This window comes from Pelodiscus sinensis, chromosome 3, assembly GCF_049634645.1.
Source record: "Pelodiscus sinensis isolate JC-2024 chromosome 3, ASM4963464v1, whole genome shotgun sequence".
Classification (NCBI taxonomy): Eukaryota; Metazoa; Chordata; order Testudines; family Trionychidae; genus Pelodiscus; species Pelodiscus sinensis.
The window spans coordinates 99,012,099-99,035,945 of NC_134713.1; the positions used below are offsets into that span (position 1 = coordinate 99,012,099).

The 23,847-nt window shown below is 39.4% G+C and overlaps 1 protein-coding gene across 8 annotated transcripts in view; it reads right to left on the reverse strand.

Moving 5' to 3' along the window:
* Positions 1 to 23,847, reverse strand: part of REPS1 (RALBP1 associated Eps domain containing 1) — a 106,826-nt gene that overhangs the window by 11,505 nt on the left and 71,474 nt on the right. For 4 of the 8 annotated variants that reach the window (XM_075924301.1, XM_075924295.1, XM_075924300.1 and 1 more), the window contains exons 10-14: positions 18,719 to 18,799; positions 14,412 to 14,499; positions 11,174 to 11,272; positions 5,341 to 5,413; positions 2,715 to 2,833 (exon numbers count right to left, since the gene is read on the reverse strand). In XM_075924301.1, coding sequence (XP_075780416.1) covers positions 2,715 to 2,833; positions 5,341 to 5,413; positions 11,174 to 11,272; positions 14,412 to 14,499; positions 18,719 to 18,799 — 460 coding nt within the window. The remainder of the gene's footprint in view (positions 1 to 2,714; positions 2,834 to 5,340; positions 5,414 to 11,173; positions 11,273 to 14,411; positions 14,500 to 18,718; positions 18,800 to 23,847) is intronic. The other 4 variants (XM_075924296.1, XM_075924294.1, XM_075924299.1 and 1 more) reach the window with 2 other exon arrangements.

A 23,847-nucleotide genomic window follows, 5' to 3' on the forward strand; every position in this document is an offset into this window, starting at 1 on the left:
AATAAGCTGCATTAGCTGTGCACAAGTTAAAAGAGCCAGGACTATCCTTCAGTGACATGGCGCAATTGTACTGTAGCCAAGGATAAAAGGTGACAGTTATAGTTAAGATATAGGGAAAATATAAGAATTTACGCTGTAAAACAGGTCCTACAGATCACACGTATAGCCAAATCAGGCCTTAGGATAAGTTAGCTATATTGTGAAGATTAGCTAGTGTAAGTAAGTTGATGAAAAGCCTGCCAAGCTTGTGTCTGTTTGAGATACTTTGATGCCCTAAATAACTGCTAGAGATTAGTTGACACTACAAGAGAACCACTGATAGCAGGGTGAAATGTTAAAAACTTCCTTAACATTACTGTTACTATGGGGTAAGGTAACAAATGTTGTTAAGTATGGGAACCAATGACTTAGGCCTGTGTAGAAGAAACACACCAAAAGCAGTGGGGAGTAGGAATGTGAACAACTAGTCAACTATCCTATAAGTAAATGCTTATTGAATAGTCACTACACTAGTCGCTTTCCCCCACTTGCTGCCTCCATCAGAAAGAGGCAGCAATGGGGGAGGAAAGGGGGGAGGAAGAGGGTGCTTCAAAGTGGCAGCACCACATGGAGCCTGGGGCCAGACCCTGGGATCCATGCAGTGCTGCCACTTTGAAATGTTGCAGGGAGCATGGAGCTACCAGGAGACTGATGCAAACTGCATAGACTATTCAATTAGCCGATTAATGTAAATTTATCATCCCTAGTGGGGAGTGGAAGTTAGAACGAAGAGGGGTAAAAAGCCTTCCTAAATAGGTAAGAATCTCAGTAACACATTGTAAAAGCTGTGTCTTGGGCTGTGTCCCTATGGGAGGGAGGTGGACAGATGATACCATGACCATCACTGGTAGTGTTGATGAAGATGACTAACACTTAGGATTTTTCACCAAGGCATTGTGAAAGTAATACAAATATTACGCATTTGAATTGGTCTCTCTTTACTAGACTGCTACTAAGAAATTATTATAGAAAGAGCACTGGATAGTCTTTGTTATATACCACAGGGTCCACCTTTTGTTGATATCTCTCTGCTGTAGTCAATTTTGTGGACTGGACTCAGATTAAAGTAGGAGTAAGCCACAACCTCAGGGTGGGTAAGAAGTTAAAGCAACCCTTATCTACAAATAAGGCTAAATTGACCACTTTGGTCAAACAAAATGGTCAAAAGGACAGTGCGAGAGACTGATAATTGGACCTGGGTTCTACTCCTTGTATCTTTAGTTTGTGTAAACTTCTCTACATTTCAGTTTTTTCCAATCAGAAAATCCTTTGTATAGTCAGTGCTTTAAGATCAGAACCTGAAATAAAGGCAGTCTGTGTCAACACACAGTAAATTACCTGTAATAATTATCTGAAGCTATACATCTATTACCACCATTTTCTTGAATCTACATTTGTCAAGAACTCCTACTGCTTTAATTCGGAGATACTGGAATGTGTAGTCTGCCTGTGGCTCCCATTATCATGTTTTTCACTTGATTACACTAGCACTCATTTCTATAGCAACTTACTTTAGGGGTTTCAAATGGCTGCCATATGAGGAGAGATTAGAAAGAGTAGGACTTTTCACCTAAGGCACATCTACACAGCAGGGTTGAAGCCAAAATAAACTATGCAATTTGAGCTGTGTCAAGTGTAACTTAACTCGAAATAGCTTATTTTGGCTTCTAGTGCTGTCTACACAGCAAAAAGTCCAAATTAGAGGACTCTTCCTCTGACTTCCCTTACTCCTTGTAAAATGATTACAGGAGTTGCAGTAAGAAGTCCTCCAGCTTGACATTATTTGGACATTATATTGAAATAAATGCTTGCTGTGTAGACACGGACTATGTTATTTCAGAATCAGTTATTCCGAAACATCAGTCATTCTGAAATAATGCTGCTATGTAGACATAGCCTTTGAAAAGAGGAGAATAGGCGGGGATATGATAGAGATCTATTAAAATCATGACTAGTGTGGAGAAAGTAGATAAGGAAAAGTTATTTACTTGTTCCCATAACACAAGAACCAGGGGTCCCAAATGAAATTAATAGGTAGCAGGTTTAAGACACAAAAAAGCAGCATTTCTTCAGCAATGCACATTAAACCTAGAATCACAGAATCACAGAGCTGAAAGATCTCAGGAGGGCAACTCCAGCCCCCTGCCCAAAGCAGGACCAATCCCAACCTGTGGAACTCCTTGCCAGATGATGAAGGCCATGACTAACAGGGTTAAAAAAAAACCTAGATAAATTCATGGAGGTTAGGTCCATCAATCAATATTAGTCAAGAAGGGTAAGAATGGTGTTCCTTGCCTTTGTACATCAGAAACTGGGAAGGGGTGACAGGGAGGGATCACCTGCTCTGTTCATTCTCTCTGGGGCACCTGGCATTGGCCACTGTCAGGAGACAGAATACTGGCTGAATAGATACATAAATATTTGGTCTGACCCAGTATGGTCATTCTTATGTACTGTTTTAAAAACACTGTTGATTAAGCCACTATTGTTCTTTAAAAAAGAGTCTACATTTTAACAAAAGCAATTTGTGTATTTAACACTTTCAGCAGTTCACTTCAAACCTAATGCTGTATTTTAAAAAATAAAGTCAACACTTTCTCCAGAAATGTTTTTTTTGTTTAAGATAAATATGTACTAAACAAATTAGCAAACACATGAATGTATTATGTACCTACCTGGGGTAACTGTAAAGGACCTGTTCATATCTAAAGATGATGAACGAGAGTGTGAAGGATGAGGCCTAGGAGGGGGTGGTGGTGGTGCAGTGTTGTCTGGAGATGTTCCTGAATGTGATCTGCAAAACAAGTAAACTTCTGTAGAGGTTCAGATAGACAGAACAGTAGACATTCAATTGCGAAGTGCAACCCAAAATGTCTCTATGAAGAAATCTTGTTTCAAGATTATAGCTACCATGAGCCTCTTTTTCCACAGCCAAATTAACTTTTTAAAGCAAGACTCCAGTGTTTCCCAATTCTGATATGACCACATTATCTTAATGCCTTTATTTCTTTGTCAAAATCCATATTATCCCTCCTTATTGCACTCTTATAACCTTCTGTAATATTTGTGGAAGCCTATAGCATCTCACAGTAGACATCGCAAGAGTTAATTTAGGAGAAGGTATGTAATATCAAACCTAGACTGGTAGTTACTACGATCAGGACTTCTGTAAAAGTAACAACTTTCTGTCAATAGCCTGAATATGAATTGTTTTCTACTGTTGAGTGGCATGGTATTAAAGAAAACTAAATTTTTGGTTGCTCTGACTCACTCACATAAAAGCCCACCTTGAGCATGATGAAGCTGAGAGTCTCAATGTATGTTTGCAGAGGTGAATACTAGCTTTGCCGTCTGAAATTTCTATTAACTAGTCCATATATTTATGGTCTTGATAAATACTATTCTTATTATTGGATGTTTTTGTTATTTGGTATAAATGTTAAGCTCTTACAAATGCAAAACATATTAGCAATGTCAAGATCCAACAACAGATGCAGATCCTGAAAAGATTTTCATCATGATGGGGAAACTGATGTAAATGCAAAATAAGCCCAAACTCAGAATGAGGTTAAAGAGAGATGGAGCTATTAGTAGTATCTGAATGGGTTTTTTTTGTCTAGAAGAGTTCTGGTGCACCCATTTAATTAAAAAAAGAAACCTGTAGGTACATCTATACTAAAGAGGCTATGCTAGTATATCCTCATACCATAGATTTTCTGTGTAGCAACATCACCCCCTCGTCAAGTGACTATGGCTATATCAACAAAAACCATCACCTCAATAATGTAGATTTATGTAAGAGGACAAAATCAGCTTTGCAATTAAACAACACAGGAAAACAATTTCTAAGCTATTGCACTACAAGTTACAGTTTTCATGTTTACTATATGAAGCCACCCTAATTATTTTAGTTTTAAGATGTAACTTAAAAACCGATCCTATGATGTTTAATGGCAAAGCAGATTTCCAGTCCTCCTCTGAGTGCCCACTCACTGGAGATTTTAGTGCTTTAAAACCCACATTTAATAAGAAATTATGTATTAAAAGGATCACAGAATTGTAGGACTTGAAGGGATCTTGGGAGGTCACCTAGTCCTGTCCCTTGAACTCAAGGCAGAACTAAGTATTACCTATAGTGAACTAGCTATACTCAACTGGCCAAATAGCCACATGTGGCTGGTGGATAGCATGTTGGGCACCATGGATCTAGACCACCTTGATAGATTTGTCTAGCCTGCTCTTAAAAAAAACCTACAGTCATGGAGATTCCACAATTTCCCTAGGTAATTTACTCTTGTGCTTACCTATCCTGATAATTAGCAAGTTTTTCCCAATGTTCAACCTAAACTGCCCTTATTGCAGTTTCAGCCCATTGCTGTTAGTCCTGTCCTCAGAGGTTAACAAGAACAATTTTTCTTCCTCCTCCTTGTAACCACTTTTTATGTACTTGAAAATTATTACCTGCCTCCCCCAAGTCTTCTCTTCTCCAGACTAAACAAATCCAATTCTTTCAATCTTTACTTGTAGCTCATATTTTCTAGACCTTCAATCATTGTTGTTTTTCTCTGGACTTTCTGCAGTTTGTCCACATCTTTCCTGAAATGTGACATCCAGAACTGGACACAATACCCCAGCTGAGGCTAGTCAGTACAGAGCAGAATTACTACTCGTGTCTTGCTGACAACACAACCCAGAATACCTCCCAAAGTGATGTTTACTTTGTTTGCAACAGTATTGACTCATATTTAGCTTGTGGTGCACCATGACTCCAGACCGCCTTCTGCAATATTCTTTCCTAAGCAGCCATTTTTCATTTTTTAATGCATGCAACTTGATTGCTCCTTAAGTGGAACATCTTGTATTATCCGTATTACATTTTACCCTGCTTACAACGTATCATTTCTCGTTTGTCCAGACCATTTTGAATTTTAATCCTGGCCTCCAAAGCACTTCAAGATGCAACCAGAGAACTATATTTAGTACTTATCTATAAATCACTGCAGACTTCAAAACCAAAGAAACTAGCTGTATCTTAGGTGACAACCAACTGACATACCTATGGTTATGCTTTCTTGTATTTTCGAAGGAATCCTATACATCAAGTAGAAGGTTCTCACGACTAAACATGGAGTAATAGCTAGCAGTCAATTCCAGCTTGCTACTTTATTAAAACAGCCACCATAAATCATTACCTGGCCTTTTACATGCTAGTTATTAAATAACCAAAGAGATGATTGGGGAAAGGAGGGAAATGTGCTACTTTACAACTTTTGACAATCCTTCTGTTACTACTCTACTGACCGTTGCCGAGTTACAGTACTTCCAATCTGCTCTGGATCTGAAGTATAGGAGTCTGAACTGCTGTAACCATCTGCTGATAGAATGAAAGTATAAAAATTAACACTGCAAAAATGAAAATGAAATTATCACAATTCAATTATGCTATAACAGCAACCGATTAAAAAAATCTTTTACACTGTATATTTAACTCCAATGTATTCTAGAGCCCTTAAAATGTTTGGTACTCACTGAAAGGAAAGTTAAAACCTTTTATGTTGCTGCTGTTACGGAGGCAGTGACCTGAGCATCCTAGATGTCAGCTGCTGACATGAAAGCTTGCTTTTAAGTGAGGCATCTCTTCCCACCCTTCTAAGATGGACCTGAAGGACAAGACAGACTAAAAACAATTAAGGGTGGCCTTTGACTTCATTGCCTTCTGTAGAAAAACATCCACTTATTCCACAGAGGTGTTGTGGTGCATCCAACAAGCTGTACTTGTGCAGTGTTGACTTAAACACTGAGACCAAACAATACTGGGAACAGTACTGGAATCCCTGGAGGAAAGATATTGACAGACACTTCAGTGATGAAGCTACCTATCTGGGACTAGAGAGGCTTGGTGGTACAGAGGCCCAGTGCTCATCCATTAAAGCTAACTCAAGCTTTTGATTTCATGATTTCTTTTGAAAGCATTCTGGGCTGGCATCAAGAGGAGCTTTAAGGAAATCCCTAGGATGCTAAAATATGCTTGGTCACATCTGTAGACTGACTACCACCCCTGCATAGCATACCTGACTCACATGCAAAGCATGCTGGGAGTGCAGCTGTCCATATTACTGCTGCACAGACATTGCTCTGAAGCCATTAAGCAACGTTCCTTTTCCAACTATCAAGCTGTGGATGACTTCCCATGAGAGAACAAAGATACATACAACTGAAATATTTTCAGAGTTGAAAACTACAAAAAGAACCACCTCCCACAGCTACACTATGCAGCAGAAGCAAGGTGGGACAAACAGTTGAAGCCAGTTGACGCTGCAGAGGTGCAACTCCTTTTGTAAGGGTGCATCTACACAGCAATTCCATTATTTTCAAATAATTCTGAAATAACGGATGGCTTATTTCGAAATCTGTAAGCCTCATTCCACGAGAATGAATGCCTATTTCGAAATGGCTGTAGTGTGGGCACTCTACTGCTGCTATTTTGAAATAGCTCCTCCCCAGGACCATTCATACAAATGACACCCCAATACCTCCTGAGGCTCTAAAATTGAGGTAGCACGTCCACATTAGGGAAGTCTACCTCAGACTAACTTTGAGGCTTCCCAGTAGTGTAGATGTGGTATTTCGAAATAAGCCATTTTGGAGTATTTCTTCCAGAACAGCTTATTTCAAAATAAGTGTGCAGTGTAGATGTACCCTGAGGTCAACTAGAAACCCAAGGGTTGACCCAAGGTTGGCAAACTTCATGTTGGTGCACAAGCAGTGGATGGGGTACGAGGTCTGTACTCAGGTACTCCTTTATGCTCTTAGAGGCCCAAAAAATTGAGCTTACATTTCCATGCATCTCACTAGTGCACTGAGACCCAAAGGTGAGAACTCACAGAGATGGCATCATCACATTAAGAAATGTTCTCACTGCTAGTTTGTTTTAAAAGATTATGGGTCCCTGTAGCCTGTGCAGTTGGACTGAGTCACTTAAAAGAGTAAGGAGGCAGCCATAATCACCACTATTTAATTTCAGTTCCAAAACCAGAAAATCTGTGCATGGCAGATTGATATCAGATATGCATAGGTGTGAAAGAAGATAGTGGAAATTATATAACGAATGAAAATGTTGATATTCAAATACATACATCCATTAAAAAACTGGGAAGGCCCCAATCAGAGGGAATTCAAGTTTCTAAGAAACAGTGACAATCTTCAGTAGCACTCCCCCTCATTCAAACAGGATGGTAACAGACCTCTAAAATACTGTTTATGGAACAGTTCAGAGTCCAACTATTTCTTGTGGAAACTTGGAGATAAGGCATTAAATAATGGTCAAATTTTCTGGACAAGAAACATGTATCACTTCAGTGAGTTACTGGAATTTTTTTAGTAATGGGATGTCTACTTGGAAATATGACTGGATAAGAATTTGGGCACTATGCAATTAACTGCAAGAGTACTTCCCTACTTTGATGTCACTGGAGGAGCATGACAAACTCCTACAAGAATGGATATGCAAAAGTCCATTCTTACACAACATACAGAACTTAAGATTCCCCTCCCCCTATAATTCTGCCTATAATGCAACATTTTTACTGGTCTGAGTAAAACCTTCTAAAAGGAAAGTACTGCAAGAGTATACCCACAGAAAGAACACCAATGTATTTTAAGGTAGGCAATAGTCAGTTGAGAGGAGTGGGAGGAGGGGGGAAAGCAGCATTCTAAAAGGTCTGTTTACTAGATCACTAGCTTATTCATAACCAACCACCCCATTCCCAGAGTATTCCAGTATATCCTGGGCTGGCCATCTGGTCTGCAAATCTTCTATGTAAGGATATTAAATTATGGTTAATTTATGAGTCAAGTAGTCAGTGGAATTTCCATCAATTACTCAACTAGTCAATAGGCACTTCCGCATTCCTCTTTGAAATGTACATGGAGCCCCTGGCTGGGGCTTTTGTACATTTCGAAGGAGGAATGTGGAACTCCGCATGCAGTCAGGGGCTACATGCAGATGCCAGCTTTGAAATGTACAAGAGTTCCCAGCAGGGGCTCTTGTGCATTTCAAAGCAGCAGCGTAACATGGAGCCCAGGGTCAGTGGGGTACTCTGAGTCCCCCAATGACACCAGCCTCCAAGCTGTGCTGCAGATTTGAAATGCCACAGGGAGCCTGGGTCAACTGAGGACTCCCCAGCTGACCCCGGGCTCCACGTTGGCATTTCAGCAATCATCTGGTGACTCCCCAGCTGACTGCAGGTTCTGCTTGGCATTTCTCCAGAACCTGGGGTCAGCTGGGGACTCCCAGGTTCCAGGGAAATGCCACACTGGAGCCTGGGATCAGTCCCTAGCTGACCCCGGGCTCCATGGGTGGCAGCACCCGCACTGCTGAGTCGCTGCCGCTTTAAAATGCTGAGGCGGCCGTTCAAAGGGGCGCGCCTCACAGCTGAGCAGGGGATCAGCTGTGTGGCTCTGCCCTTTGAAGTACCGCTTCTTCCCCCCTTTTGCTGCCTCTATCTTATAGAGGCAGCAAGGGGGAAAATCAATTAGTCAAGTAGTCAACTGACTATCCAATAAGCATTTGCTTATCAAATAGTCGACTAGTCTTTAACATCCTTACTTCTATGCCCCCTACATTTAATGGCAATATTCAACAAGACAGTTGCTGTAGAATTTTTTCCAAGGAAGATGCAAAAGTTCACAATGTAATTTAAATAAGTAATGGATTCAAAACAATTTCTTATTGAAAGGATTTTTTAGGCAATACTGCTTAACTCTTGTTTTTCCTTCTAAAAGCTGGAAAACAATGGCAATTTTCTTCATGCTCCAAATACTACTTGTGTTCACTCTCTCATGTAGTGACTGTGAAATACCAGAATTAGAAGTGGTCAAGAGGCTAGGACAACTTCAAGCCACCCTATTCTCCAGCTACCCCTTTCTAAAGTAAGGCTTTATCCTCTCTCCCAACTAAAATCGAGTAAGAGACACAGAGATTCATGCACTTATCTTTTAGGCTAGATTACTGACATTTACTGTATATGAAGCTGAATGTGAAAATGCACTGCTTTTAAGAAATGCACCAAAAAAAACCAAAAATGAGAAGGAAGCACCTGAGAGCTAAGAACAAAGCAGTCAAAGAAATCTGGCAATGAAACAAGCTTTAAGACGACAAATTCCATCTGATTGTCCATAAGAAACTGCAGGATTTTCCTCTTCGAGTAAGCCTACCAACCACAGCAAGAACACTCTTCCACCAAAATTACTCCCCCTCAACCCAAAGTCACCACACAAAGCAATGAAAAATTAAAAATAAAGTATCCCAGTAGAATTTTTCACTGAAGAGGGAGATTTGATTTCTCCTGTTTAGTGGCTTCAAGCTGCTGCCTTCTCTTTTCTATATTGTTGCTTTCATCTCACTTGTGTCTATAGTGCCAGACTGCTCTCACAAGGAGTTTGAGTCAGAAAGGGCCCTTTCTGAATTCAAGTCCTAAGTACAGCAGCAGCCTCCCACTACAAACCAATGTATCTCTGTACATTTTCTCCACCATACTGAAAGCCTTGTAAGAAAGAACTGAGCACTATGCACCAGGAAAAGGGAGGGGGGGGGAAGGCCGCCCCCCAAAAATGACCTTGGAAGAAAACAGTATCACTGGAATTAATTTAAGATAAGGGAAAGGCTGTTGCCAAAAAGGGAACCATTTACTGCCTCAGACTACTGTTGCAGAATGTTCTGCCAACTGATGCCGCATGGGGAACTGAGACAATCTTAGCTGCCTCCATACTTCGTGACAAAGAATTCAAGACTACTCATGTCAGGTATTGCCTTCTAATGAACGGAACTATACAATGTAAGAACATGATGATTGGAAAACATTTTTAGGATTAAAACCACACAGATTAGATATTCACACCGACATCTACTTGTGACATGTCTGCATGAAGGAAACACACAAGGAAATAGGCCAATTAAATCTATATGGTAATATTTTATATATAAAAAATGTGGTGTAGAGAACATTAAAAACCGAATTAATGAAGCCAGGGTAAACAGAGGGTTGACAAATTAGCTGCACCTAGAAAAATATCAAAAGTCAATCACAAGAAATTGCATTAATTTGGCTTTCACAATTTTTCAAAGGAACTGAAACAATGACAGCAGATGCCTCCCTTTGGTATAAAATTTTTTTTCTAGTCTTCAAAAAATATTGCTATTTGATTGAGATACAAGAGTGGGGTCAGTTATTATTTAAAGCGATTTGTGCTTTAATGGTGCAGCCATTTTAAATTTTTGGGATTATGTCTGAACAAGAAAATAGTCTTATTGGTTAAAATAAGTTAATTTCTTACCAGATACAGGATTTGATGCTCAAATAGCTTAACTGTCTTAGTGCCAATGAAGAAGCCAGAGAAACTACCTATTTTCATCTGCTATTATCTATCTCTTAATCTAGTGAAGGGCAACCCTAGGCTAGTGAGTGGACCTCATTTGGACCCTCCATCTCAGTGGATTGTCATAACCAAGACTGTCTCCTGGGACAGGGTAGTTTTGTAGCTTCATTTGTGTGGTGTACCAACTGAACCATAGCAGCATTTTGACTGGATGCACACAATTTTGTGTGCAATCAGTATACATCTCACTTCATGTGCCCTTGCTTTAAGTGTGTGTCACGTTTGAAATATCGATAGGAAAAAACTACATGAACCCGTGCATGGACAATGGTAAATAAAATGTCTTGTGGGCCACGCGCACAGAACCCTTGGGCCACAGGTTGCTCACCACTGCCTTAATTTTTTTTTTTTTAATGTCAAAATACTATGTTGAACACTTTGTTCTAAGAAGTTTTTTGCTTTTCAGGAGCAGTTTGTGCTCTTATTATTTGGAGACTTCAAAAGAAATAATTCAGGCTGACATTCCTTCAAAGTGTGATGAAGTTAAAACAGAGGTGCCAAACTTAGACAAGAGAAACTAAAGCACAACCTTGTGTGGGTCATACAGATTGTACATACATACCCGTGTAAATGAAAATTATGTACACACGATAACAAACACTAATGAATCAGTCATTAGTATACAGTGTTAGAGCAGGTCATGGGTCTTCTGAAATGCTCTGGTGGGCCTTGGGTCAAAAAATGCTTTGATACTTACCAACTGTGTTTCCAGCTACAAATTTTGATGTACTCATTTTATTGTCTTCTGAGAGGTCAGGTGGTTTCACAAGTAGAGGACTAGTAGGATTAGCATGATCTAGATGGAAAAAAGATTATTGCTATTCTCTTATTTAAGATTAATGTGATATACAAAACGCACTGAAAATATTCTTCTCCTTAGAGGCCAAGTTTCATTAATAAAGGCTCAGCACTAAACCACAATTTTGCACTTGATTGGAATTTTAGATGGGTAAACTACAATAATACTATTTGCAGCATCATAATTGTAACAAAAATATTGAACTTGTATATAAAATTAACTTTGAAACTTTACATGTTAATATTGGTGTATAACTGGATTAGTTAATATGCATATAGCTAATCCAAATATACACTTTTATATAACATTAAGTTCTTGTCAATGATAAAATGCCTGAAGTGTAAGCATCTTTGTATGCTTTAAGACATTTGTTTTGGACTTTTATGTAATATGGTAAAATTTAGGGATGTAACAGTAGTAAGGGTTTATAAGTTAAAGCTAAAGACTCTACTCCATGCATTTCACCCCCTCGCCCCTGCCAGTAAATATTGCAGTTTTAGGATTTATTAAATTAACAATGTAGGTCCCCTTGTGCTAAGAAGTATACAAACATGACAAACAAGTCCATGTAACAGAGCGCCTGCCTTGATTGTAAACTGTTCAGCGCAGGGGCTATTTGTTATATATCTGTGCACTGCCTAGCAAAATGGGGCCATGTTCTCTCTGAACTATCATAATAATGCACATGTGTATAAGACATGATATCGGACACGTATGCCTTTAATAAAAACAATTTTCATTTTTTATAATGCATTTATCTAAAGCTCTAAACTAATTTATAAAAAGGTCAGGCTAAAAGGATCTTCCCTTATCAGGGCTGGCCCACAACATTTTGGCACCTGAGGCGGGGAGCTCAAATGACCCCTCGCTTGGGCAAAACTTTGAAAGGTCTCAATTCTGCCTTCTTCCTGTTCTACTCCTCTCATGGTACTGCTCTGCTACTTACATGCACCAGCAGCAGACAATTTTCTACATTCTGGGTCCTACTGGTGCCCCCCCACAGTCTGGCACCCGAGGCTGCCGCTTCAGTTCATCTCATGGTAAGGCCAGCCCTGTCCCTTATAGACTATTAAGTCAAACACCTCATATGATCACAAACCCCAGACTGCAGCAAAAAGCGGTGATCTCAGATACACAAGTTCAAAACCACAATGGGTTTTTACAATTAAAATCTAATAACCTGAACTGCATTGGAAAACAAATAAGATGTCAGTTTGATTCATCAGTGAAATGCACTCCATATAAAGAATACTGGTAACACTGGTACTAAATGAAGTTTCCAAATGACGTGCAAGTGAAGCCCTATGTAGAGTGCTTCTAGATTAATTTACTGCAGTATGAATAGGCATGAGTAAGTGTACCAAAACCTGCATCCTAGAGCCGTGATGTCCAACCAGTTCTGAAGCAGTAGCCACTATATTGCCTATAGCGAACTAGCCACACTCAAGCAGCCAAATAGCCACATGTGGCTAGTATGTTGGACACCAAAGTCATAGAGACATACTTTAGCTCCCCTGATACAAATGGAGCATGCTCTTGGCTACTGCAGCTATCTGAAAATCTCAAGAATTTACAATGTTGGCACGTTATAGCAGACCACTCCTCCCCAGCCAAAAAAAAAGCTTAGAAACTGGGTAATAATATGCAAGATTGAGAATCAAGAGATGTTAGGATTTAAAACAGGGTGGGCAGTAATTTGACCGGGGGGGGGAGGGGGCAATTCAAAGAATTTGGAAAGTGGTCGAGGGCCACACTCTTCCATGACATTAATGGAGGAGGCGTGGGATCTAGGATGGAGGTTGAATGCCCAAGACAGCTTGGGGTAAGGGAGGGAGTTTGGGTGAAGGAGGCAGTTGTGACCTAGGACACTGGACTGGGTGCAGGGGGTTGGAGTGTGACCTAGGGCAGGGAGTTGCAGGGGTTTTGGTTGTGAGCTAGGACAGGAGTGGACTGATCTGGGGCAGGGATCTGGGAGGGGATATGGGGGCAGAGAATTTGGGTATGTGAAGTAGGGGTAGAGGATTGGGGAAGGGAAGAGCTGGGGTGCTAGAGGCAGAGTCTGGCCAGGAGAATTACCAGCCAGCAGCTGTCCTTAAATCCTCCCTGCCAGGCAATGTTCCCTTTGAGCTGTGTGACAACACAGCTTCACAGGTTATTAATCAGCCCCACCCAGTCAGTCAGCTCCATGCAGGGAGACATGATCCTCTGACTGGATGGGGCTGATTAACCACCTGTGAAGCTGTGCTACCACACGACTTAGAGGGAACACTGATGCCTGCTCCGCCCCCACACAGATAGCTTCCATTGGCCAGAAACCTGCTCTGAAAGCTCTTTCCTTTCCCCTCCAGACTCAGTTTTTAAAGAAAAACTGATTGGCAACCACATTTGAGCAGTGTGCAGGTGGGCAAGGCAAACAAGTAGCCCGCTGACCATATTTTGCCTAGGCCTGGTCTAGAAATTGTTTGAGGAAGGCTAGCAGGTTTCAAATGGATGAGATGAACTCTCCAGCAGTAGCAGACTAAATTTTACCCATCAGATTTTTCTAAATAGAACTGGGCAGACTTAATCACAGGTCAGAGCTCAAAGCTTCCTTAAGCACCTCAAGAACTTGTATATAAATCTGGGAAAGTTCTCATTCCAGAACCAGATCTGCAGCTTGATGCTTCCAAGACAATCTACTCCAGACAATCTTATCTTAGAAGCATATAGAGAAATCCTCAAAGCAACAGTCAACCCTCTAAATTATTGTAGAATGCTCCTCTAATTCTCCATCACTTGATGTAGTTACACTGGTTACTACTGTCTAAATGCAAGGACACAAGGCAGAATTGTTATGCAAGAAAAACAAGCCCTAAAGGTCATCACTATGTAAGAAAGTATTCAATAAGATGGTACAGCCTCTCCCCGAGTTACGGACCAAACACTTGACCATAACTTGGACCCCACTGAGTTACACACAACCGCGCTGTTTGTAAGCGCGGGTCGCATTCGTAACTCGGGGACCACCTTTACTACCGCTCCATGGGAGCTTTGGTCATAAGTGCGAACGGTCATAACTTGACTGTTCGCAACTCGGGGAGCGGCTGTATTTGAACACAGCAGCTGCTTTTATCATTAGTACAAGAAAATAGCTTACCACTTCCAGATCTTTTAAGTTCCATTTCCTGCATGTGGATTTTGCTTGGAGTCATCCGAATTGGAACCGGGTGAACAATAGCAGTATCCTGCAGAGGAGGAAGAAAAGTTTTTATTTTAGTTTTAAAATATTCTATTCCGAGCTGCTTTTGACTACATTCAACGGCAGTTCCCAAGCTTATATTCATAAGCAAATACTTTTACTGCGTTCCTATGAACTTGATCCTATGATGAATGGCAGCAGTATAAAACCCTGAGATAGAACACTGTCCATAAATATCCTTAAACCCAGTACAAACAAAGGTATTTAGACTTCTCTACAGTGGTCTCTATACTTTGGTCCCTGGTTTGTAAAAGTCTGCTGACTACATTGTGCTAACTGTCTTTGTAGCAGTTAAGTTACATCAAAAGGCAGCTCAATACCTTGCATATTGTCTATTACAGGTTGAATCTCTGTGGTCCAGGACATTGCAGTCTGGCAACATCTGTGGTCCAGCAGGATGTTGCTGGACTAGAGAGAGCCCCAGCACAGAGGTTGCCAGCGGCTGGGAGCAGAGCTAGTCAGAGCGCCAGAGCCCATGGGGTGGGGAAGCAGCAGAGCTCACAGTTTGATGGACCAGTGGATGGACCAGTGGGGTTGTGAGCTCCTGCAGGGCGAAGCCAATGGAATTCCCGGGGCTGGCAGGGCTTTTGGGGTTGCTGGAGCTTGCAGGGTGACGGAGGCAACAGGGCTGCCGCAGCTAGGTAGCTGGGGCAGCAGTGGAAGGTAGCTGGGGAAGAGAAACCCAGCAGAGATGCTGGTGCCCCTAGCTCTCCCTTCCCTAAAAATCTCCCTTATCTGGGACCAGTCAGGTCCCAAAGGAACTGAACCACAGAGGTCCAATCTGTATTGCCTTTTACTGTAACCAAATGATACCATTGCCACAGATATATTGTGTGCCCATGAAACACGAGATGTTGTCCACACTATGAAATACTCAATTTATTTTTAGTCTTAAGAGTACCCCATGCCTTTCTGATGTTCCAAAAATTTAGAATTAGAATATTTGTGGGAACTTTTTATGGGCTTGATCTAAAAATTGTACTATACAGTAAAATCCATACTATTTCAAGGAAGCCATTAACATCTTATAAGAACACGATAGAAGCTTTAAGATACCCTTCAAGAGATATCGAACATATCACCTAAAGACATCTGACAAAACAGTGTCTTTAGATGTTATCTATATAAAGTACTTCTGTGGCCATTTTCAGATGAAATGGGCTAAGCCATGCTCTATAAATGGCAACCAGATTTTTCACGTCTTTCCCCATAAAGCCAAGCATTCTGCTCATAAGCATGCTCAATTGCTACTGAAGGCACTGGGGGGAAAAGCCAGTCAAATTTAAAACTGCTCTTGAAAGCCAACATGCTTTAAACTTCAGAGGGGTAGCTATGTTAGTCTGTTTCAGCAAGAACAACGGGAAGTCCCGTGGCACCTTAGACTACCAATTTATTTGGAGAGAAGCTATCCTAAGCTGGAGCCCACTTTGTCGAATGCATGAATAATTTCTTCACTGTTTAAAAAAAGACCTGTACTGGGAAGATAAAGTTAAACGTATACTGAAAGTGTGCATAAAACAATTCCTTTATTAAATACTACTATGAACATTAGAAAATCTTTAAGCATGAACATGGTTTAAAAGGACGTTTTCAACTTATATTTTTATAAACAGATCAATCTTCTATTGTATCTAGCAACTGTCCTTTGCTTCTGAATGCTCCATATGTATTCTGAAGTGTAGGTATTGAAAAAAAAGTCTTATGTGATTTAAAGAATAGGTCAGTATAATGATGCCCAACTTAGATAAGGGAGAGAGGGAAGTCAGTAACAAAACAAAGTTTTGTTTTGTACTGATATTTTTGAAAATGCAATTTCAGCTTTCCCAAAACATAACTATAAATTTAGTATTACTCCTCTCTTCATTATTCTTCACATACAAGCTCCCTAGCTTTCTTTCTCTTCCTCCCTCAGCCCTAGGGTTGCCAGATGGTTGAAACAAAAATACCGAACGTCCTCCCTCCCCCCCCCCAAAAAAAACAACACACACTGGGAAAAAATTCTGTTGAAGTTAAAAAAAAGGAAAAAAAGGGGGGGGGCAAAGTTGAAATAAAATAAAATAGCATGTCCCCTTTAAGACTGAGTGCAGGGATAGGAGCAGGAGAGAGGTTGAGCACTAAGACCCAATGCTTCCCCTTGGTCGGCAGCCAATTTGTGCCAGTAGCCTTGTGGAACGAGGTAAGCATGGGGGCTAGGGTGTTGGGAGCCGGGGAGGGGGGCAGCCGGGTGCTGAGTGTAAGGTTGTCAGGTGCCCAGCATTTTCGCCTCATGGCCAGGAGGATTGGGGGGGGGGGGGGGGGGGGGGGGGGGGAGAGGAGGGAAAAAAATCAGAAAATACCAGACATTTTAAGTGTCTTATTCTCTGAATTTTTTTTTTTTACCTGACAGGAGGAGAAAATACCGGACTGTCTGGGCGAATACTAGACACCTGGCAACCCTACTCAGCCCTAGTAAGCGGTTTCCTCCTAAACAAAAAGGGCCTTGAAGAAAGTTAATGTTGTAATTGTTCTTCAGTCAATCACTAAGGGATGTTCTAGATAATTGACTTGCTAATTCTAAAAGGCAGGAGCAAGCCTCATGAAGTTATATATTTTTAAATGCTGTGCTAGGTTTCTCTGCCCGAGATCACAAACATGGCAAAAAAACCCAACTATGTGGATTTACTGGTATTCAGCTTTCTAGTAGAAGAATATATAAATAAAACTCAATTGGTTTAATCTTGTCTCAAGATTCAAGTAGTTTGTTAGCAATAAAACTAAGCATACTAGCTGCCTAATATTCTATAACAATCTCATTTTGTAAGCATGTCAAAACTAAGACATTCAGCCAATAGTTAATATACACAATATAGGGGGAAAAATCTGTAAAGTCATCCACAGGACAGAAAAAATAAATCTCATCTTAGCTGATTTCGTGTAACTTCTGCTAATTACTGCTAAAAATAAAGTAACTGATCACAATGCAAGTTGAACAAAGCAATGCAATAGCGACAGTTCTTGATTAGTCAAGCATTTTCTATTAATAGCTATAAAGTGATTTCACATTATTTTATGAAAGAGTAATTAGATTTACATAAGTTATATTTACACTGAAGAATAGGGATAAGAATGGCCATAGTGAATCAGACCAATGGTCTATCTAGTCCAGTAATCTGTCTTCTGTAAGTGGCCAATGCCAGGAGGGAATGAAGAGAACAGGTAATCAAATGATCTGTCCCCATCACCCATGTCAGAAGCTGGGAAAACAGAGGCTAGGAACATTTCAGAGCATGCGTTTGATTCCCTGCCCATCCTGGGTAATAGCCACTGAGAGAACTATCCTTCATGAACCCTGTACCTTCACTACATCCACTATCAAAGGATTTCACACATTAACTGTATGTTATATGAAGGAATACATAGAGAAAAGGTATGAGTGTGTGTGTGTTAAAACATCTGCCTCAACTTTTATTTAAAAAAAAAAATCACACATCTAAAGGAAGCTTTTGGACTAATTTTTTTGGAACAGGGACTATTTATACAATGCCTACCACAATAGGACTGATTATGGCTGAGATCTCTAGATATTACTACAATACTAATATAGCTGCAACAATGGTGTTAACTTGGACTTCACAAAGTTATTAATTTTTTAAAATCACCTGTATAATATATTGAAGATTAAATATGACTATGAAGTACCATAATTATGGAATTAACAAAAATATGAAGTTTGATATTGATGCTCAGATTAACTAGATAAGTCAGTTATGAGTCTTTATGCTTTATTGGTTTTGTGCACATAAACAGAAGAGAGTTATACTGAAGTCAAAGTTTGGGTGATATAGCTGAAGATTTAATAAGACTACTGGTTCACTGAGGCTCTATGGATTATATTTTGTATACGATCAAAAAGTTTTAAATGAAGTGTAATAAAATGTAAATATCCATCAGTAAGTTGTCACAAATAGTTTCCTTTCACAGATTTGACAGTACTTATATCACATCAAAAATAAAGGAAAATGTTTCTGGTACTCAGCTATTAAGAGTGAATGGGGGGGGGAGGGGAGGAGGAAATTCCTCTTCCCACAATAAGCAGACAAAATTAATAAGCCTGCCACCGGTCCCAACCAAGCAAGAATCATGCATAATAGCTAAAAACCACAATGTATGGAAATTCAGTGTTAATAAAATTAATTTCAAACAAGCAAGCTAAGTGATTGACTTACAGGATCAGCTGGTGCAATGTTAGAATCAAATTGGGTCAGAGTTTGTGAGCTTGAAGAGCGTTCACTAAATGTCTCCCACTGCTGAACAGACAGAGGAGAGACAAGTCAGCATGATGAGAAAGATGAGAAAGATCACTGGAGAAGAAATTTAGCACAGTAGTTCAGAGGTTGCACTGGAAGATGTTTGTGTATCATATTGGCTTGACTTGGAACAAAACATACATTAAGGGAATATTTCACAGTTTCAAAAGGACATTGTTATGCAACCAAAAGCATTACTTTTCTCTAAAGTTCTGATCAAAACTATGTGCACCACACTGAAAATGTAGATAAACTTCTAAATCATATGTATATGTGAAAGAAATATGCAAACTGTTGCTATACGTACAAGATCAAGAAATGGTTAAAATCAGATCTGTAAGAACAGAAGTGGTGCCACATCCTTGTACATATTTATAGCTATAAACCCTGTGCTGAGGCATCTTCTATTTTTATAGTGGCAAAATCAAGAAAATTTTTATAACTTAGTATGTATGGTTCTCACAAAAGTCAGATAAAACTCTACATTGAGCATAGACTATTCTAATTAAAAACAATCCAGTTTGACTTGCCAGTGAAACCCCTGAGAAATTACTCTATTCTGAATGAGCACTTATTTTTACATAACTGTGTAAGTTTCAAAATGATAATAATGTAAGGCATTTTTGAGTTCACACACATTTGAGTTTATCAACCAACATCAAGTCAACCTCTGATCACCTCTACAAGATATGAGCCATGCTAAATTATAGTACATAATTGCCAAACAAAGTCCTCATGCTTGGAAAAAAATATATAGCCACAATCAGAGCAAATGAGAATCAAAGATCAAACTACTCGTTGCAAGAATACTGAATGTGTTACATGTCTTGTAATTAGTAGAATGATGAATAAATATTAGTCAAACTTCATTTCAAAGTTGGATCAGAAGCTTTTGAGGATAAAAGTACAATAAATATTTCTTACAAAATGGTGTTAGCATCAGTATTGAAATCATATTCCATTGTCCCATTCCTACAAAAATGGAACATTTCCAGAATATACAGAAAACATTTGAAGAGCTGAGCCAAATCACACTCATGCATTACCCAACACCAAACCATTTTCTAGGAATTTGTCCACACAGCTACCCAGGAACAACTCTCAAGTGTAGACAAAATTTACTGTGGAATAACCACCCTGTATAAGTTAACCCACTTTAAAAGAGCATCAAACAAAAAAGGAACAAGGCACCCTTATTCTGAAATAATGTCTAAACAGAGATATTCAGAAATGCCTGATTTTGAACAGTTATTCCTGAATAATTCCATGAGTAGACATGACCGTAGACTCCAAGCTTCAATTTAGATGAATAATCCACTTGAAATAACATTAAACCATCATTTTATGAGCAATTATGACTCAAAATGTGAGAGAAAACCTAAAGCAATGCTAGTTCTTCCATCTCTTATATGGTACAAATCAAATACTGGTATTAATACTGATAGTTGCATGGTGAACCACAAAAAAATCTATGTTAAATGCTTTCTTGAAAGACATACTGCACAACACTCATTCTTGGAACTCAGGGCCAGATAGGCAGAACTCCTTAAGGTATAATGTTTTATTTTTCTCTAAGTTGAGACAAACAAGCCATTCCCACTCCACATTGGAATAATGCTCATGTAACAACTTGTTTAAAGCACAAATTCAATGGATAATCCATCAATATAGGACATTTATAAAGAGCTTTTGGATCATATTTGAAATTGCATGCACTCCAACTAAACCTCTAAGAACCTTTTAACATCAAGAGTATGGGAAAAAAACCTCAAGGGAATAACAATGCAGCAGGAATAGGAACAATGTTGGCAGTACAATAGACTCAAAAAAGGGAGAAAGACATCTCCAAGTTTGGGTAATGGAAAAGCCCACAACCTTATGAAACATGCAGAAGACAGGCCTTTAGTGTCTGAAGTTCCTTCTACAATATGAAGTCACTATCACCAAAAAAATGCCCCTTTTAATAAGAAACCTGAGTTCATGTGTACTAATTGGTTCAAAAAGGTACTTGTATCGTTTTATCAAGAATACATGAAAATCCTGACACCAGCAGCTTCTTAATAAAGCATTGTAAAAGGGACTACCTAAGACTTGTTTATGAATGGGTAGTAAAATGAATAATAGCTGGAGCATGAAGGCCTTGTCTACATTGGGACACTCAGAAAAATGAATCCAAATAGACTAACAGTATGAACCTAAAGTAGATTAAGCTTCATTAAACTTGTGTCAAAACTCCCAGTCAGATTTAAAATGGCCTTAATTTGAGCTATTTAAACTTTTGAATAAAGACAAATCACATTAAGACCACTAATTCTGAATGCAATTTCTAACTTAGTTTTTATGAAGTTTAACTAATCAACTTTAAATTCACACCTTTAGTTAATTTGGATTAACTCCTTGGAGTGTGTTTCTGTACAGACAAATCCTTAACTACATTTTAGCCACTGAAGTATTTTGCATAGATCAATGAAGTTGTTCGTATGGACCCATATGTATATCACTGCAAGTGTTTTCCCACTTATAACTATAGTTCCTTTTTTATAGATGGCTTCTGAAACCATGAGAGGCCTTTAGTTGTTACTTTTAAGACATACCTATGGAACTCTAAACTAGGTAGGGACCAGCCTGTCCAGGAAATAGCTCCTATATTGGCATAGAATGAAGTGTCCTGACACAGAGCAGTAATCAGTCTGACAGAATTGGCTTTGGCCATATGCAATTTAGTTAAGTATCATACTGTCGAAGCAAACGCCTCACTCAGTTTACGCGGCTAAACAGACAGTTTTATTGGCCAATAAAAGCAAAGTGAGCCAAATGTGGTCACAGCAAGGCTGCTTAATACAATCAATCCTAGTATCTTTATACCCTTAACCAAACAGTCTGATGTCAGGGCATCCAATTACAGAAATAATCAATTAGACTAGGAAAAACAAAGCCTTATCAACAAGATGGCGGACAGGTACGAGGGAGTACCTCTCCTCTCTGAACCAGCCCAATTAACACATTTTAATAGCACATCTGTCTTGGCCTGGCGCATGGGGTGATAGAAAGTTCACTCTGGCCTACGTGCAAAGACAAAAAGCTGAAATGGTTTCTGTTATACAAGATGGCTTCTAGCTAAACATAAACTAGCTTCATCAATACTTGTCTGGTCAGCCTGGGACTATACAGATACAAATTTTGTACCGCCTGGATTTTGCCACGACACTTGCTTTCACAGACATTAACTTAAAGAGTATATAGGGACCTTCTTTTTCCCATGGACAGAAAAATATGCGACCTGACAACCTGGTCTCTTCTCCATACCACAAGCAGAAGAGAATTATCAATTTCTAATTCTCATAAGTGGAAGAACTTTATCTCCTGTATTTACCAATAAAGAGAGTCTGATGCACCGCTTCCTGATTCAGAAATCACTCAGGATTTACCTCACTGAGGATTTACCAGGATTGTCATCAGTCTATAAGAGCGTTCCTTTGTTACAGGATACATGGCAATGAGGAATGTCTTATGGGAGAGAACTCATGCATACCCACATCTCAGTGGTCCAGGAAATGTGACCCAATATTTTACCCACACATTTTGAGGAAAAAACGGGACTAGATGACAGGGCATGTAACACTTGATAAAATACTCAAGTATCTAGCATCAGTCACTATCAGAAGAAAGGATACTGATTTAGACAAGTCCCCGGTCTGATACAGTATGGCCATTCTTAAGCTGCATGTTCAATTGTTTAAAATAAAATAATCTTTTGATTAACAGGTTCCCAAACATCTTTGATCTCATCTCTAGAAAATATCACCTGTTTGTGGAGAGAAAAAAGTTACTGGGGCATGGAGCCACTCTATGGTCTACGAGAGCAAACACAAGGTACGTTATTTGGACACATTCTCTTAACTCTCTTCTGTTGTCATTTTAGAATTCACTAAGCTGTCTTTAGACGAAAAATATTATGGATATTATAAAGACCTAAGTGGCCAGGAGATCCAATATTCATAACATGTCTAAGTAATTGCCTACTAGCATCAAGCCATACTTAAGTGTTTGGCTCTGAGGTGTTATTTCTAAAAAAGCCAGTGTTGTTTCTCATTGTACTTTGAGCACTAAAGTTCACAAATACAGCCAGATGTGACACCACTGAACAGCATTCCCATCACACAAAAGATGCAATAATGTGCTCATCCACTAATAACTGCATCAGAATTCTTAAAGGACTGAGTTATGCAATCAAAAACCTTTAAGGAAGTCACATAAAAAAACCCTTCTGAATGAATAAGGGCTCAGTCTGGAAGGAAAATGTGGAACTTTCCAGAACACCAAATTAGATGATAAAGACCTTTAAAAGCACCAACTGAAAGAGAACCAAATAATGTGTTGAGGTAAAGAGGGAAGAAACGAAAGGGCTCAACATTCAAAGTAAAGGTCAGACCATGGAACTGAAATTCATGAGATGTGCTGGGGTCAATATCTTCCATGTATTTTCTAGAGAGCAATGGCGATTTCAGAAGAAAAAAAATAGTATAAAAACAAGGATCCAACCATAAAGCCAGAAAGAGTAGCATATAAAGAACACCCAAGTATTGTTGAAGCTGAATGCACTGAAGGCCTGGAGCAGAAGCTGAAAAGGGATAGCTTCTACAGAGAGCCACCCTCTGCATGGTCAAAAAAAAGCTGATTAGAAAGATTCAAAAAGCAAGTGAAGAGTGTCTGGGCACCAGAGAAGTCCTTACAATCCTAAACACTTTTAAAAACTTGGGAGTTCAGCACAAATTCCTAAGAGAAAAAAAATGTAGGAGTGAAAATCCCAGATAATATAATGGAACTTTATTTTTAACATCAAGGTACCGGTAATTATACTTCTTGAAAAATACTCATTTATTTTAACTATGCTGTCTAAGAAATAACTAACTGGAAGAGTAGAACAATTATTCTTTGCTACGACTCCTTTAACCTGAGTATTTTCTCAAATCTATGCAGCATGGTAAATTGATATTTTTGTTGCTGCAGACTCCCACATCAGTAGAAAGAAACTAAAGGCCACTTCC